The 18044-nt window shown below is 40.8% G+C and overlaps 1 protein-coding gene across 7 annotated transcripts in view; it reads right to left on the reverse strand.

The window, feature by feature from the left end:
* The window catches only part of LOC133636172 (cingulin), a 174708-nt gene that overhangs the window by 43417 nt on the left and 113247 nt on the right, over positions 1-18044 (reverse strand). For all 7 annotated transcript variants that reach the window (XM_062029922.1, XM_062029921.1, XM_062029923.1 and 4 more), the window contains one exon: positions 1142-1977. In XM_062029922.1, the coding sequence (XP_061885906.1) occupies positions 1142-1966 (825 nt within the window). In that variant the 5' untranslated portion in view covers positions 1967-1977. The remainder of the gene's footprint in view (positions 1-1141; positions 1978-18044) is intronic.

The raw sequence follows: 18044 nt of genomic DNA on the forward strand, positions 1-18044 counted from the left end.
TAAGTCCTGAAAAATTGCGCACATCCGCCTTTCTGAACGTGACGATGCCTTAGCTTCTTCTTTTTCTCTATCTTCTTGTTATGGGACATTCATCCTCCGCTGTTGCCATTTCTAATATAAAGTAGTGTAAAGTTCTTACTTATATCTGTCAGTAAACTCGCCATGAAAGCGCTAAAACATACCGGTGTATAGAGTTTACATTATTCACCCAGGGAACTTTAGTTATTAGAGAGTTCCAGTCGGACAGTTTTTCACGAGACACATTTCCGGCGGATGAGGAGATGCTGCGCCGTTATTGATTTAAGTAAAGTCTGTACGTCATTAAAACAGTTAGCTCCATCTTTTGACACTTTTTCCACGCCCGTCCTTGCACGCTACACCGCTACAACAAAGATGACGGAGAAAAGACGCTGCCGAATGTGAGCCACGTAAATAAGACCACCCACAAAACAGCGCATCCTCAAGCGACTGTCAGAAAGCGGCTTGAAGATGATCTGTAAAACATAATCTATGCAACATTTTGACCAAAAAAACAGCATTACATGTTATGTAGACCACAAGGAAGTGTTTTCAATTTAGAAAAAAATAAAAAATATGACTCCTTTAATGCGCCCTATAATCCGGTGTGCCTTATGTATGAAAAAAGATCGAAAATAGGCCATTCATCGGCAGTGCGCCTTTTAATCCGCTGCGCCCTATGGTCCGTAAAATACTGTACTGTAATTTTAGTGGACTAAAATGTTGAGGATTTTAGTCGACTAAAACTAAATCAATTTAGATGACTAAAATGTGACTAAAACTAAAATAATTTTTTGTCAAAAGACTATGACTAAAATCCAATTAATAACTGCTGTGTAAATTAACGCTGCCAGTGGGAGACCAACTTGTCTCAAAGGTTGTCACCAAGTTAGTAAACAACAGTAGGAGGATTTATTGTGCTAGCTTGAAGATAATAGTGATCAATGAAAATCTGATATAGTTGAACAATTGTAATCTACTAGTATACTGTGTAATAATGTCTCCTGCAGTGGACATATGTGTTTTGCATAACACGGCTACTTTTTTCCAATATGTGTAACTGGACCAAAAACAAACTGTTTCTCAGGTGGATAATCAGGTCAACACAGTAGGCAATTCTTACTTGTGGCTCTGTATCCACGGCAACGTATCTGCCTGCTGACGTCCGCTTATTACCCGGGTATCCAGGAAGGTTAGCGTGAGTGCTCTGGCTGCGTGCCGGGCTGCTGTGAGTTGAGGACGAAGGTGAGGTGTAATGGTTGGCGGTGCTGCGTCGAGGCGCAGCTCTGGGACTGCGGGAAGGAGATACGCCTCGCTGCTGACCTCCACTTCGGCCGTCATCAAACCTGTTGACCAGTCGGTTGAAAGACTGCGCTTGCTGGGGGGCATTGGGGAAGGCCTGGCTGTCACTCGCTAGCGACCCCACTGAGCCGTTGAGTCTTGCCTTATAAGAACCATCCCAGGCATTCTGAGCTGGTTCTCGCTCTCCTCGTACTCCCAGCCCGCTGTCCAGGTTGCCATAGCTACCAGACTTACCATCCCCTGGAGGCCTAGACAGCTGGAACTCCTCATCATCAGCACCCCCCTCCCTGTCCAGGAGAGATCCATGGGATTGGGCCCGGCGTAGCGCGCCTCCTTGCCCCCCTTCCTCATACGCTCCCCGTGTTGTTGGCTCACCCCTCTCCCTCCTGCGGGGGAGGCTGCTGTAGCCAGAGTTGTCCTGAGTTCTGAGCTGGACTCCGTACGAGTCGCCCTCTTTGCCGTCTTTCAGAACCACGTATGGCTGTCCCGCGATGCCCTGCACCCTGACCGCCACGCCGTACTTGGAGTAGGTCTGAGACTTGGTCTTGGGTTTGGGGCCAGGCTGCCTTTCGCTGTATTCATTGCTGAAGCGGATCTGGACACCGTGGTCCACTGGAGTCTTCCGACCGGAAGAGGACGTGTTCATGCTGCCAAACCCTACGACAAAACATAATGACATGAATATAGTAACACATTACATTATAATATTTCAATCTGAATCATTTTAATCTTCCTTGCTGTATGCATTTTAAACTGCATTTATTCTTTATTATTTTTGGTTTTATTTTTTATACTTACTTTCTAATACACTTGTATTTGTTTTTTTACCCTGTAACCTTCAACATTGTCCAGGCCAAGAAACCCCTACTTATATATCTAGTAAAAATACCAGTTTTATATTAAACTGGCCATAAAGGTAAGATATTCAAATAATAGCAGTAGTGCAGTTAAAAACTAGCTGGCAAATAGTTCACTAATCACTAGCTGGCAACTGCCGCACTAATTGCTGGCTGGCAAGTAACGTGCTTATCGCTAACTGACAACTAGTACGCTAACTGCTAGCTTGTAACTAGACTGCTAATAGCTAGCTGGCAACTAGTGTGCAAATCGCTAGTTGGCAACAAGAGCACTAATCGCTACATGGCAAATTAATTGCTAGTTGACAACTACGACGATAATCAATAGCTGGCAACTAGAGCGCTCATCGCTAGCTGGTAACTAAAGTGCTAATCGCCAACTAGTATATACATCGCTAGCTGTCAACTAGAGCACTAATCACTAGCTGGACACTTGTTTGCACATCGCCAGCTGGCAACTACAGACTTAGACTTCCTTTTTATTGTCATTCAAATTTGAACTTTATAGCGCTAATCAGTATTTGGTTACTAGAGTGTGAATCGCAAGCTGGCAACTACAGCGCTAATTGCTAGCTGGCAACTACAGCACTAATCGCTAGCTGGACATTTGTTTTCATATTGCCAGTTGACAACTACTGCGCTAATCAACAGCTGGCAACTACGGCGTGGCGCAGTTGGGAGAGTGGCCGTGCCAGCAACCTGAGGGTTCCTGGTCCGATCCCCACCTTCTACCAACCTTGTCACGTCCGTTGTGTCCTTGAGCAAGACACTTCACCCCTACGTCAACCTTTTTCCCACATTCTACGGGGCTTCCTGTTCTGCAACTCTGTACAATGTTGTTTGTCTAATCTTTAACGGGTTAGTGCTGATAACATTTTGTTGTACTCGTGCAATGACAATAATGATGATTCCATTCCAGTCAAAATGCCACTGTAGCTGGCAACTACAGCTCTAATCGACAGGTGGCAACTAAAGCTCTAGTCCCTACCTGGTAACTACAGCACGAATCGTGAGCTGGTGACCAGCCATCTTAAATGCTAACATGAACACAACAATATAGTTATTTCATGTTTTTATTTATTTTAAAACTGCAAGGTACAGTGAGTAGGGTGTCCTTGCCAATGCCGTTTATAAACAACTCTATAGTGTGTTGGATCAATGTTAATTATGTGTATTTAAAAACCACATTTGTGGAAAATAATATATGTAAACAAATCCAATGTACTAAATATTTTACAACCCACCTGCAATACCTCCGCGGACCGCCTTTTAAAGACCTCTGCTGTAAAATGTCTTTTTAGTTTTTGAAAAGGGCTCTATAAATAAAATATTAACAATATATAATAATAATAATAATAATAATAATAATAATAAAGATAATAAATTATTATAATCATTATTATTTTTATGAACCTTAATAGTGACTGACCTCTGGTCCTGGTCATGGTTTACTGTATTGGTTACATTGAGAATAGAGATGTCCGATAATATCGGACTGCCGATATTATCGGCTGATAAATGCTTTAAAATGTAATATCAGAAATTATCGGTATCGGTTTCAAAAAGTAAAATTTATGACTAAAACGCCGCTGACGGAGTGGTACACGGACGTAGGCAGAAGTACAGAGCGCCGATAAACCTTAAAGGCACTGCCTTTGCGTGTCGGCCTGATCACATAACATCTACGGCTTTTCACACACACAAGTGAATGCAAGGGATACTTGGTCAACAGCCATACAGGTCACACTGAGGGTGACCGTATAAACAACTTTAACACCATTACAAATATGCGCCACACTGTGAACCCACACCAAACAAGAATGACAAACACATTTCGGGACAACATCCGCACCGTAACACAACATAAACACAACAGAACAAATACCCTGAACCCCTTGCAGCACTAACTCTTCCGGGACGCTACAATATAAAAAATATATATATATAAAAAATGTTTGAAGTGGAAGTGATTTCATTAATCTATCGTCTTTTCTTTTAAGTTGTCTTTATCACTTGCATGAATGTACTAGTTAGGCATTTTCACTTCTATCAAGATGGGCACAGTTCGACCCTGGAAAAGATTTGACCATTAAAGGTTTCACTAGCAAACAGAGCCAGAAATCTGTTTTTTTCGTGAAACAATATAAAACACGTTTTCTCACATTTGACCCACAGCAGCTTTAGTATAATCCCTGAAATGAGGAAATCGAATCAACAAGACCTTTAGACTCTGTGGGCAACCCTGAAAGAGCAGCACATTCATAACATGACTGCTTGTGTGGACTTTGTCCTCAGTTCAGTGTGATGCATTAGTGATTAACCTGAAAGCACACACCCATGTATCACTTTCGCTTGAAAGGACCCACCAAGCAGCATACTTCAGCTATCTACTTCCTAAATACAAATTCTTTGACGCTCATTTTTGCACTTTGTATTGTACTTGTATCTGTGTACTAAACCTTGACGAGGGATTTGAGTTGGGAGGACTACAGTGTGGAGGTTTAATTGTCACACTTTCAGTCATGGTGTTGTGCACTTGGCTAAAAGGTATTCAAGCACTCCCTACTGACCTCTTCGCTCGTTACCTCCCACTCGCTCTCTGTGGCCTTGCAAGGTGAGAGACGGAAAGTGGGTAAACAGAGAATGCGATGGTGAGGTGAACTTCTTCACTCTTATCAGCACCTAATGTGCTTAGCCTCTGAATGGCCACACCAAAAGTAACAGAGTTGACTTTGCTTTGCACACACACACCTCTCTACTGGTGGATGCTTACATACAAACACATTCTTAAATCTTAATGCTAATATTGGAATCCAATGTCTATAGTGACTAGTCCGAACTAGAACTGCACTTTTTGGGGGGAATTGTGCCTATTACTCACTATCCCTATGTAAGACAATATATTTTTCTTTTTTTATGCATTCTAAGGCCCTGTCTACATTAAGCCGGATAACTCCTTAAACTAATAATTATTTAGCCTAAGCCCCATGTCAGCCACACTAAACTATCGTTTAATGTTCCCCTCCTTGGATAATGTTTTACACAGGTAAGCGTGCCATGTATTTCTTGAATCTCCGGCTCTTAGCTTTGTATGGACTCATTGATCGTTTACAAACTGAGTTCGGAGAGGAAGTGAAGTCAGAAAGACCGCGCCCCAAACAGGAAGTGACGTCAGAAAGAACGCACCACAGCCAGCTTCATAACAACTGGTTTCGTAAATCGGAGCTAACCACTGGAAAGATGGAGGCGAGTCATCAAGACATGCCCGTGTTTCTCATTCTTCTACATGTACAGACGCTTGTGGAAATCACACATGAATATCTTAAGAGAAGGAAACGCGTGATTGCAGCTATTTCGGATACAACACATCTCAGACGGCAACATAGCAATGTTGAGCGACGGTTTCGGATAAGGCTTGGAAGAACGGCAGCCTGGTGGGATATGTTTGTCAACGAGTGTGTCGTGCCAGAGCAATGGCAAGAGAACTTTCGAATGTCCAGTTCAGCTGTGATTCTACTTACCGAAAAACTTACCGTATTTTTCTGAGTATGCAGTATAAGTTGCAGCTGCCGAAAATGCACAATAAAGAAGAAAAAAAACATATATAAGTCGCACTGGAGTAGGGTTGGGTATCGTTTGAATTTGAAGGATTCCGATTCCGATTCTTTGTTTCGATTCCGATTCCTGGCGATTCTCGATCCCGATTCTTTTAAGAGGCAGGGTCAAAAAAAAGTTTAGGATATTTTAAATGAGCTAGCTAACCTACAGTCTTTCTGAATGAAATAGTCTGACATTCTCCATCAAATTTTAATTCTATTAACTTTTTATGAACTTTACTATACATTCCTCACAGGGCTGTTTTCATCCATCCATCCATTTCAACTAGAATATAAATATAAAATCTATGAACTTGAATATAAATATTATAAATTATGAATACATTTTCCCATGGGTACACTTTCCTCAAGAGAGCTTTATTTTTGAAAACCTCATGAAAACACATTTACACATAAGTGTATGATGCTGCAGGAAACCACATGAAAACACATTTACACACACAAGTGTATGATGCTGCAGGAAACCTCATGAAAACACATTTACACACACAAGTGTATGATGCTGCAGGTACTTAAAAATGTTATCGTGCTCCCACTGATGGGCTAACCTGGTGCAGAAAAGCAAATAAACAATAAGAAACAACTTGCAAAACCCAGTCCAGATTAGCAGCAGGTACAGTATAAAATCAGAGACAGTTCTTGTTTAGGAAAATGACCATATCCGCCTTCTCAGGCAGGATGCGTGAGCGTTCTGGACAGATAGTGTCTCCTGCTGTGGAAAATACACGTTCGCTGGGTGTGGAAGAAGCTTGAACGCATAAATAGGAGAAAGCGAGATATGACAGCAAAGGATAAGTCTTTTGTTGGTTCCACCGGACCACCACCATGCAGCAGGGTCGTCAGACATAAGTATCGGTGGAACGTCCTGGTCCATCTGCAGCTCTCTCTCCACTCGTTTCTTGATGGACATGGAGCTCTGTTATTTCGCGGTTATTTCATTTTTTTTTGTAAAGTAAAGCCACACTTACGACCGCCGACGCCCGCTATCCATGCTTGAGCTTGACTGACTCGCTCGGCTATGCTAATACTTCCGGCGGTGTGCGCTTATTCGTTGGTGTTCAGCGGCTTCTTCTTCCGGTTCGGCGGACATATTTTTTTCCGGTCGGCGGACTGGTATCGAAAATAGGAATCGAAATTTAAACTTTTGAACGATTCCGGGAGAATCGGAAAGTTAGTCCCGGTTCCAATCGATACTCGATACTCGATACCCAACCCTACACTGGAGTATAAGTCGCATTTTTGGCGGAAATGAATTTGATAAAACCCAACACCAAGAATAGACATTTGAAAGGCAATTTAAAATAAATAAAGAATAGTGAACAACAGGCTGAATACTTCGATTAATCGATTAATAAAAGGATAAAAGAGACAAATTACATTTCTATCTTTTCCAGTAATTTTTTGGAAAAAAAAAAACAGCATACTGGCGCCATGTCCTTTCAACTTGCCAAATAAAACAAGGAAAATGTTCCAAAAATGCACACTTTTGACACCCCTGCTATAGATAATAGAAAATTAAATCTGATAAATCTATCGATAAAAAGCATGCGCGTTTATCATAACTCTCTCGCTCTCTGCCCTTCCCTCACGAATACTGCTGCGCGCACAATTTGTTTAGTTTTTAACCCCTTCTTAACCCTGAACGTACATTGTTAATACACGCAACCATAACTCAAAATGCCAGACATTTGAGCAATTTAAGAAACACCGCCCGGACAGCCCCGCAAAGGAGGACATGTCCGGTGAAAAGAGGACGTATGGTCAGTCTATCCTAGCCCGGTCGCTAGCAGCGATCGGTTTCACCGGACATGTGTGGAACGGGCTACGATAGACTAAACCTTACGTCCTCTTTTCACCGGACATGTCCTCTTTTGCGGAGCTGTCAGGGCGGAGTTTCTTAAATGCCTCAAATGTCCGGCATTTTGAGTATTGTTTACACAACGTGCAGTACGCTACTCAGTGGCCTAGTGGTTAGAGTGTCCGCCCTGAGATCGGTAGGTTGTGAGTTCAAACCCCGGCCGGGTCATACCAAAGACTAGAAAAATTGGACCCATTACCTCCCTGCTTGGCACTCAGCATCAAGGGTTGGAATTGGGGGTTAAATCACCAAAAATGATTACCGGGCGCGGCTACGCTGCTGCCCACTGCTCCCCACTGCTCCCCTCACCTCCCAGGGGGTGATCAAGGGGATGGGTCAAATGCAGAGGACAAATTTCACCACACCTAGTGTGTGTGTGACAATCATTGGTACTTTAACTTTAAAGGCCTACTGAAATGATTTTTTTAAATTTAAACGGGAATAGCAGATCCATTCTATGTGTCATACTTGATCATTTCGCGATATTGCCATATTTTTGCTGAAAGGATTTAATAGAGAAAATCGACGATAAAGTTCGCAACTTTTGCTCGCTGATAAAAAAAAAGCCTTGCCTGTACCGGAAGTAGCGTGACGTCACAGGAGCTAGTATTCCTCACAATTCCCCATTGTTTACAATGGAACGAGAGAGATTCGGACCGAGAAAGTGATGATTACCCCATTAATTTGAGCGAGGATGAAAGATTCGTAGATGAGAAACGTTACAGTGAAGGACTTGAGAGACAGTGATGGACGTATCTTTTTTCGCTCTGACCGTAACTTAGGTACAAGCTGGCTCATTGAATTCCACACTCTCCTTTTTTTATTGTGGATCCCGGATTTGTATGTTAAACCACCTCGGATACTATATCCTCTTGAAAAAGAGAGTCGAGAACGCAAAATGGACATTCAGTGCCTTTTATCTCCACGACAATACATCGGCGAAATGCTTTAGCTACGAGCTAACGTGATAGCATCGTGCTTTAACTGCATATAGAAACAAAAAAATAAACCTCTGACTGGAAGGATAGATAGAAAATCAACAATACTATTAAACCGTGGACATGTAAATACACGGTTAATGCTTTCCAGGCTGGCGAAGGTTAACAATGCTGTGCTAACGACGCCATTGAAGCTAACTTAGCAACTTAGCAACGGGACCTCACAGACCTATGCTAAAAACATTAGCTCTCCACCTACGCCAGCCAGCCCTCATCTACTCATCAACACCCGTGCTCACCTGCGTTCCAGCGATCGGCAGAAGGACGAAGGACTTCACCCGATGCGTTTGGCGGCCCGGAGACGTAGGAAGTCAAGGTGAGGTCGCCGGCTAGCGCGGCTAGCGCGGCTAGCGCGGCTAGCGCGGCTAGCGCTCCAACAAAGTCCTCCTGGTTGTGTTGCTGTAGTCCGCTGCTAATACACCGATCCCACCTACAACTGTCTTCTTTGCAGCCTTCATTGTTCATTAAACAAATTGCAAAAGATGTCCAAAATACTGTGGAATTATGAAATGAAAACAGAGCTTTTTGTATAGGATTCTACGGGTACCATAACTTCCGTTACTCTGACTTCGTCACGCGCATACGTCATCATACCGCGACGTTTCAGCCGGATATTTCCCGGGAAGTTTTAAAAGTCACTTTATAAGTTAACCCGGCCGTATTGGCATGTGTTGCAATGTTAAGATTTCATCATTGATATATAAACTATCAGACTGCGTGGTCGGTAGTAGTAGGTTTCAGTAGGCCTTTAACTTTAATATGTCCGTGTGGAAACTCGTTCGGTACACCTTCGCACCGAACCGAAACCCCCGTACCAAAACGGTTCGATACAAATACACGTACCGTTACACCCCTATTATTTTGATTATTGTTTCTCAGTTGTTTGTAAATGTTGCAGTTTAAATAAAGGTTAAAAAAATAAAAAATAAAAATAAACGTAGCCTCAGCGCATGCGCATAGCATAGATCCAACGAATCGATGACTAAATTAATCGCCAACTATTTTTACAATCGATTTTAATCGATTAGTTGTTGCAGCCCTAATATTATGCTAAGAGTCATTCAAATAACTATAACATATAGAACATGCTAAACGTTTACCAAACAATCTGTCACTCCTAATCGCTAAATCCGATGAAATCTTATACGCCTAGTCTCTTACGTGAATGAGCTAAATAATATTATTTGATATTTTACGGTAATGTGTTAATAATTTCACACATAAGTCGCTCCTGAGTATAAGTGGCACCCTCGGCCAAACTATGAAAAAAACTGTGACTTATAGTCCGAAAAATACGGTTGTCTATTTGTCTCGGACAACGAGAATGCGGGCTCCTGTGGATGTGATAAAAAAGCTAGCGTGTTCTTTGTATTACCTGGCCGACGAGGGAAGACTCCGGAAAACAGCGAATGCATTTGGACTGGCAAAGCAGACTGTATCAGTTATTGTCCGCAATGTATATCGAGCGATTACTCAACGTCTTGGTCCAGAGTATATAAAGTTTCCTTACAAGTTGTTTACGTTCATATGTCCATTAAATATTTGATTAATTATTAGCAGGTGTGATTCACTACAAAAGGGCCCCACAGCACGCTTTATTCCAGTTAATTGAAATACCACATCACTGGATATTGTTCAGATAAGTTAAATTTATTTTAGGAACTTGCACACAAAGCAACTATGACGTGCGCATTTTTTGCGCATGCGTACTCGGCTGCTTTGCGCCGGCGGACGGAGGGGGTAGGGGGTCTTAAACGGTGGCATTGTGTGTGTGTGGACAAGGATAAGGTTAGATGGGACATACCCTGGATAACCTTAGTGTAGAAGGGGCTTCAGTCATTTACTATGGCAGGTACGAGGTGGCTAAAGCCTGGTGTATACTTTTGCGTCACGTAAATTGCATAAGCAACGCTGTTTTGTCCCCTCCGCCTGCAGACCTTCCCGCAAGCTTTGTGTGCACTTAAAAAAAATTCAAAGTTTGCATCAACAGCGACGCAGATCGCAGAGCTGTGATTGGTCAGTTTTTGCAGAGAAGGCTCCCCAAGCACAAAAAAGCAGACTTTGTGTTTGAATTGCACAAATTATTTTATGAAATAAAGCAACAGTGACTAAACATTTGCATTAAAACGGATATTGTGTACTTTATATCTCAATGCATTCTAAAAATAATTTCTGAATGTGTCCTTTTGTCAGCTTATTATGTTGTACGATACTCTTTTTAACTTTCAATGCTAAACATCATGACAGATGACCATACACATTTACACCAGCATGTCGTTAAAATTGGTACTTCTCAGTTATGTTTATTTACAATTACATAGCTCACTTTTGTCTCATGTCCCGAATGGCCGAAAATAATGATAGCATCATCTGCCGCGAGTCGTTCAGAATTGGCACAGTCCAAGGTATTTTCCTCTGGTTTAGGAGTACAATGTCCATTAAAAGTGAACTGATGATTCTGAATGATTAGTTCCAGTGTTGACAAAGACGATGTTGAGGTTGTCATTAAGGATTTCCCCTAAACTGCCAAGATGCCTGTGGCGGTGGGGGCGTGGTTATGGGCGTGGTCACGATGACGGCATCGAGTAACTTGCAGAATTTGCTATTATATGATTTTCTTTAAAAAGGCTCAAAAATGTACCGGTATACATACATTTAAAACAAATCTGTTTTTATTAACTAGTATTAACATATATTTTTCTATCGTTTTGCCATATTTTCAATTGTGGCTGCTTTTCGCACAAGGTACTTTGTTGAGATTTTTTCAAGTGTTTACAGACTTTTAATGACTATGTTAATTAAAAACAACTAGCAATTAATCTAGCATCTTCTTCTGGTGTTATTATAAAATGTACTCGTGTGTAGAGACTCTACTTCTGTCCCTCGATGTCCCTGACTAAAGAGGCTAAAGCGAGCATGATGTCACACTTGCTTGGCGCCGTTGCTCTGGTTGGACTTTCTCTTTTTAAAAAGACGCCACAGTCTTCTTAATATTTGCACATTTCGTAGATGGCTGTCCACGCGAGTATATCTGCAATATATATAAAAATCACGTCCACATCGCAGACAACGCTCCAGACAATGGTGTGCGTTTTGTTTACATCCTGTTTCAGCAGCGTAGTTTTCAGTGATCACAGTCTTTTTTCGTAGGTAGAGTTTTTTGTACATCACTTGTCTATAGTGCGCAAATAATAGACGATATATAGCAATTCATACTGTAGCGACCAGCTAATGTTTATGTTTTATGTTCGCGTGGTTTGGATTTGATGTCAGTTTTTCCCATGTGTACAAACACATATTTGTAAACAAGCGAGGATGAAAGATTCGTGGATGAGGAACGTGAAAGTGAAGGACTAGCGTGCAGTGCAGGACGTATCTTTTTTTGCTCTGACCGCAACTTAGGTACAAGAGTTCATTGGATTCCACACTCTCTCCTTTTTCTATTGTGGATCACAGATTTGTATTTCAAACCACCTCGGATACTATATCCTCTTTAAAATGAGAGTCGAGAACGCAAAATGGACATTCACAGTGAATGTTTTCTCCACGACAATACATCGGTGAAGCACTTTAGCTACTGAGCTAACGTGATAGTATCGGGCTTAACTGCATATAGAAACAAAACAAATACACCCCTGACTGGAAGGATAGACAGAAGATCTACAATACTACCAAACTCTGGACATGTAACTACACGGTTAATGCTTTCCAGCTTGGCGAAGCTTAGCAATGCTGTTGCTAACGACGCCATTGAAGCTAACTTAGCTACGGAACCTTGACAGAGCTATGCTAAAAACATTAGCTCTGCACCTACGCCAGCTCTCATCTGCTCATCACGACCCGTGCTCACCTGCGTTCCAGCAATCGACGGTACGACGAAGGACTTCACCCGATCACCGATGCGGTCGGCGGCCCGGAGACGGAGGAAGTCAAGGTGAGGTCGTTCGGCTAGCGCGTCTGCTATCCTCAAAGTCCTCCTGGTTGTGTTGCTGTAGTCCGCCGCTAATACACCGATCCCACCTACAACTTTCTTCTTTGCAGTCTCCATTGTTCATTAAACAAATTGCAAAAGATTCACCAACACAGATGTTCAGAATACTGTGGAATTTTGAGATGAAAACAGAGCTTTTTGTATTGGATTCAATGGGCTCCGAATACTTTCGCTTCAACAGTTGACGTCACGCGCAAACGTCATCATATCGAAATGTTTTCAGCCGGAAGTTTGCCGGGAAATTTAAAATTGCACTTTATAAGTTAACCCGGCCGTATTGGCATGTGTTGCATGTTAAGATGTCATCATTGATATATAAACTATCAGACTGCGTGGTCGGTAGTAGTGTGTTTCAGTAGGCCTTTAAAAAAAGCACCAATGGTTGTCACACACACACTAGGTGTGGCAAAATCATTCTCTGCATTTGACCCATCACCCTTGATCACCCCCAGGGAGGTGAGGGGAGCAGTGGGCAGCAGCGGTGGCCATGCCCAGGAATCATTTTTGGTGATTTAACCCCCAATTCCAACCCTTGATGCTGAGTGCCAAGCAGGGTGGTAATGGGTCCCATTTTTATAGTCATTGGTATGACTCGGCCGGGGTTTGAACTCACAACCTACCGATCTCAGGGCGGACACTCTAACCACTAATATATATATATATATATATATATATATATATATATATATATATATATATATATATATATATATATATATATATATATATATATATATATATATATATATATATATATATATATATATATATATATATATATATCAGTGTTTCCCACACATTCATTTATTTGTGGCGGCCCGCCACGAAAGAATTACGTCCACCACAAATAAAAAATTAAAAAAAATATATATATTTTTTTTTTTTGTCCTGTCCAGCTTCTCAGGCAAATCATATAGTTGATGTAGATGCCCATATAGGCTGTTCAGATTTACTTTACAAAAGAGAAGTGTAGGATACTTCTCTTGTTGCCTTATTTGTATTTGACCACTACTGTTTTCTGTTTATTTGTTACTGACTGTGGCAGGACACCTCTGCCTCTGTTTCACTTTATGTTGCTGGTAAATAATATGGTTGTAGTAGTAGGCTAAAGTTAAATTATTTACTATGCACTAATTAAAGGGGCAGAGCTTTAAGAGACATTTTAGCTTTTATATTTTATAAGATATATTTTTTGTAAGAACCACAATTAATACATATATTTCAGTGAATAACTTATTGTTCAAATCTGTATATAAATATGTACATAAAGTGTTGTAATTATATTGTAAAATGGATGGATGGATGGATGGATGGACGTTTAAAACAAAACTGTTATTATTAATTAGTAAGTATACATTTTTTGAGCCTTTTTAGAGAAAATCATATCATTGTAGTAAATTATGCAAATTACTCGATGATGTCATGGTGACCACGCCTATAGCCACGCCCCCACCACCACAGGTATCTTGGCAGTTTATGGGAAACACTGTGTATATGTATATATATATATATATATATATATATATATATATATATATATATATATATATATATGCATGCATACATGCATGCTTTAGAGCCCCCTCCTCGAAAATAGTGTTTGCCTTGGTGCCGTAAAATTTCAGCCCTCCTTTAAGGCAACACTTGCCTTGACCTTAAAAAGTTAAAATTCGAGGCCTGTATCTGTATTTTTTTATTCCCCATCTCTCGGACAAATATTAAACAAAAGTAAACTTGAAAGCTAGTTGTTCAATTTGAGATCTGAATTAGCCCTTCTTTTCAGTTATAAACAAAGGTTGGATCAAAAATGTTATATAAATAGCATTTTTTTGTCGCCTTATTGTAGCATAGTCATAAATAAACACGTTTCAACCAACAGCACAGTTAAATGTCTTGAAAACGTTAAAAAAAATCTCATAAGTGTCATTGCACAACTTTAGAAGAAGTTTGTGTTTGTGGTGTGACTTTGTATCATCACATTTAGAGCACGGTTAAGTCAATTTCTTTTCTGCACCCGTGGGAGCTGCAAGAGGAAGGGGCGTCGCATCGCATTTGTGCAGCAGAGTGTGAATTCTGCAGCCGGCTGTCTTTCCACCAAGGTTGAAGAGACACTGCCGAGTTAAAGCTACATCAGCACCATGAGAGCGCTGCTGATCAGAGCAACGCAGCTGCAGTACCGTCAAACTGCGTTGTCGTGACGACACGTCATATCTGCTGGGCGTCTAATCTGTGTCATGGAGGAGAAGCAGCTCCCGAGAGGGACATCAAGGACGAAGGGGACCCATCCTCCTATTGTCCAGCTGATGTGGGGCGGAAAACGAGGGCAGTAATTTTGAGAATGCCAAAAGAGCCCCCCTATAACCGCCCTGCTCTTTTATTCCCCGCTCTTCATGGACTATCCCGTTACAACAATTCATTTGCAAACTTCCTGCTTTTTTGGGGGTTGGATTTTCTTGCCTGGAGCGCCTCCACATTCTTAACAATGTACTGTCACGAACGACCACAACGTATCCCACTGGGCATCCTCCAATTAAGCACGACAATACCGCTATGACAACAGGGTCAGCTTTGTCAGGGAAAAATGTCAAAGGTTTTGTGGGACAGCAAGAAAACAGAGTGGTGCAGTAAAGTAGAGAATGTGGATCTCTTCAATGCAGCAGCATCCATAGCAAGTATTTTAATGACAGCCTATATCAGGGGTCACCAACCTTTTTGAAACCAAGGGCTACTTCTTGGGTACTGATTAATGCAAAGGGCTACCAGTTTGATAACCACTTAAATAAATTGCCAGAAGTAGCCAATTTGCTCAATTTACCTTTAACTCTGTTATTATTAATAATTAATGATATTTATCTTTGTGGAAACACTGATCATCTTAATGATTTCTCACAATAAATATATATTGAAACAGATAAATATCAATATGCAACACTTTATTTTTACATTTTCTCTAAGTGCACATTTTTCAAATTGAACATTTTCAAATGATCACTTCTAAGACAGTCTTGTGAAATCAAAATATCCCATTTTAACTAGCTAGCCACTAACATTTTTTAACAAATCATGAATTACTTTGCACCATGTTTGTACAAATAATAACTCATGTAAAATACAAAAGTAAACTCTCAAATTTTTAAATCATGTCACACTTTGAACTGGTCACCAAATCTGTTATCTGTTTCTTTGTCAGTTAGTGGGAAGCCTGGCATTGCATGCTGTTAACTAGTGTGTTGTACTCTGGTGTGTAACTTGACACTGCAACTCTGAGTGAGTCTTGCAGATGTGCATCAGTGAGGCGTGTTCTGTGTTTGTTCTTTGTCAGAAAAGGCTGATTCACAAAGATAAGATTTTTCCTCATTGTTTGCGGAACCTTCTTCATCTTTTGGACATATTTTCACAGCAATCTGGCCTTAAGCTTAATTATGATAAATGTAAAATGTTAAGGATCGGAAATCTAAAGGGAACGTCCTTTCGAATGGAATGCAAAGTGCCTGTTTTGTGGACAGATGGACCAGTTAACATACTTGGTGTTGTTGTCCCAGAAAATCTGGAAGATCTAGGCTCAGTAAAGTATGATAATCGACTAAGAAAGCTGGACAAAATTATGCAATTATGGAAAGGGAAATCCCTAACCTTGTATGGTAAAATGTCTATTGCCAACTCGTTAATTATTCCTCAATTTATTTATTTGTTTTTGTCATTACCAGCTCCATCACAAAACTTTTTTAAGATTTATGAGCGGAGGGTCTTCGATTTTGTCTGGAACGGCAAACCAGAAAAGATTAAAAGAAAGGTTTTGTACAAAGAGTATGAATATGGGGGCCTGAAACTTCTCAACCTTGAAGCTATGTGTCTGTCTTTAAAAGCATCAATTGTTCCAAAGATATATTTAAACATTGAGTGGTACACAAATGTCCTGTTGGACAAAAAACATGTACTGTATCAAAAGAAATTATATCCTTTTTTACAAGTGATCCCCTCCCAGAGAGTCTGCTGGGAAACATGGCGGGGTTCATAAAGGAAACAATCCACTCATAGTGGTGTTTTCAGCCACTATCGATGTGCAAAATCGTTATTTTCAAATTAAAATTATTTATAACTTCTTACCCACAGGGAAAATGTTAAAATTATGGAATATGACAGAGTCAGATGATTGCCGATTTTGTTGTCAGGAGCCTGAATCCACCCTGCATTTGTTTTGGTATTGTCATATTGTGTCTTTGTTTTGGGTGGAAGTTGAAAAAATGTGTTTAAGGATTGGTTTGTTTATGAAGCTTAATGTGGTTTCTGTTATTTTAGGAGAGTTCATTGACAATCATGATTTAGTCAATTTAATTATAGTACTCGGTAAAATGTTTATTTTTAAGGCCAAAAACAGATATTCACTTAGTATTACTTTCTTTAAAACATTTATTCAGTATTTTTTAAAGGCCTACTGAAACCCACTACTACCGACCACGCAGTCTGATAGTTTATATATCAATGATGAAATCTTAACATTATAACACATGCCAATACGGCCGGGTTAACTTATAAAGTGACATTTTAAATTTGCCGCTAAACTTCCGGTTCGAAACGCCTCTGAGGATGACGTATGCGTGTGACGTAGCCCGGCGAACACGGGTATGCCTTCCACATTGAAGCCGATACGAAAAAGCTCTGTTTTCATTTCATAATTCCACAGTATTCTGGACATCTGTGTTCGTGAATCTGTTTCAATCATGTTCATTGCATTATGGAGAAGGAAGCCAAGCAAGCAAAGAAGAAAGTTGTCGGTGCGAAATGGACGTATTTTTCGAACGTAGTCAGCCACAACAGTACACAGCCGGCGCTTCTTTGTTTACATTCCCGAAAGATGCAGTCAAGATGGAAGAACTCGGATAACAGAGACTCTAACCAGGAGGACTTTTGATTTGGATACACAGACGCCTGTAGGGAACTGGGACAACACAGACTCTTACCAGGATTACTTTGATTTGGATGACAAAGACGCAGACGTGCTACTGTGAGTATGCAGCTTTGGCTTTTTTTTGCGTATGTACGTAACTTTTTTAAAATATATAAGCTTTATGAACCTTGGGTTAGGTGAACGGTCTTTTGGGCTGAGTGATTGTGTGTGTTGATCATGTGTTTGAATTGTATTGGCGTGTTCTATGGAGCTAGGAGCTAGCAGAGGAGCTAGGAGCTAGCATAACACGTACCGTACCGTACGTGCGCGTCACATACGTAACTTTTTAAAAATATATAAGCTTTATGAACCTTGGGTTAAGTGAACGGTCTTTTGGGCTGAGTGATTGTGTGTGTTGATCAGGTGTTTGAATTGTATTGGCGTGTTCTATGGAGCTAGGAGCTAGCAGAGGAGCTAGGAGCTAGCATAACAAACACGCAGGTGTTATTATGCAG

Source organism: Entelurus aequoreus, linkage group LG20, assembly GCF_033978785.1.
Source record: "Entelurus aequoreus isolate RoL-2023_Sb linkage group LG20, RoL_Eaeq_v1.1, whole genome shotgun sequence".
Taxonomy (NCBI): Eukaryota; Metazoa; Chordata; class Actinopteri; order Syngnathiformes; family Syngnathidae; genus Entelurus; species Entelurus aequoreus.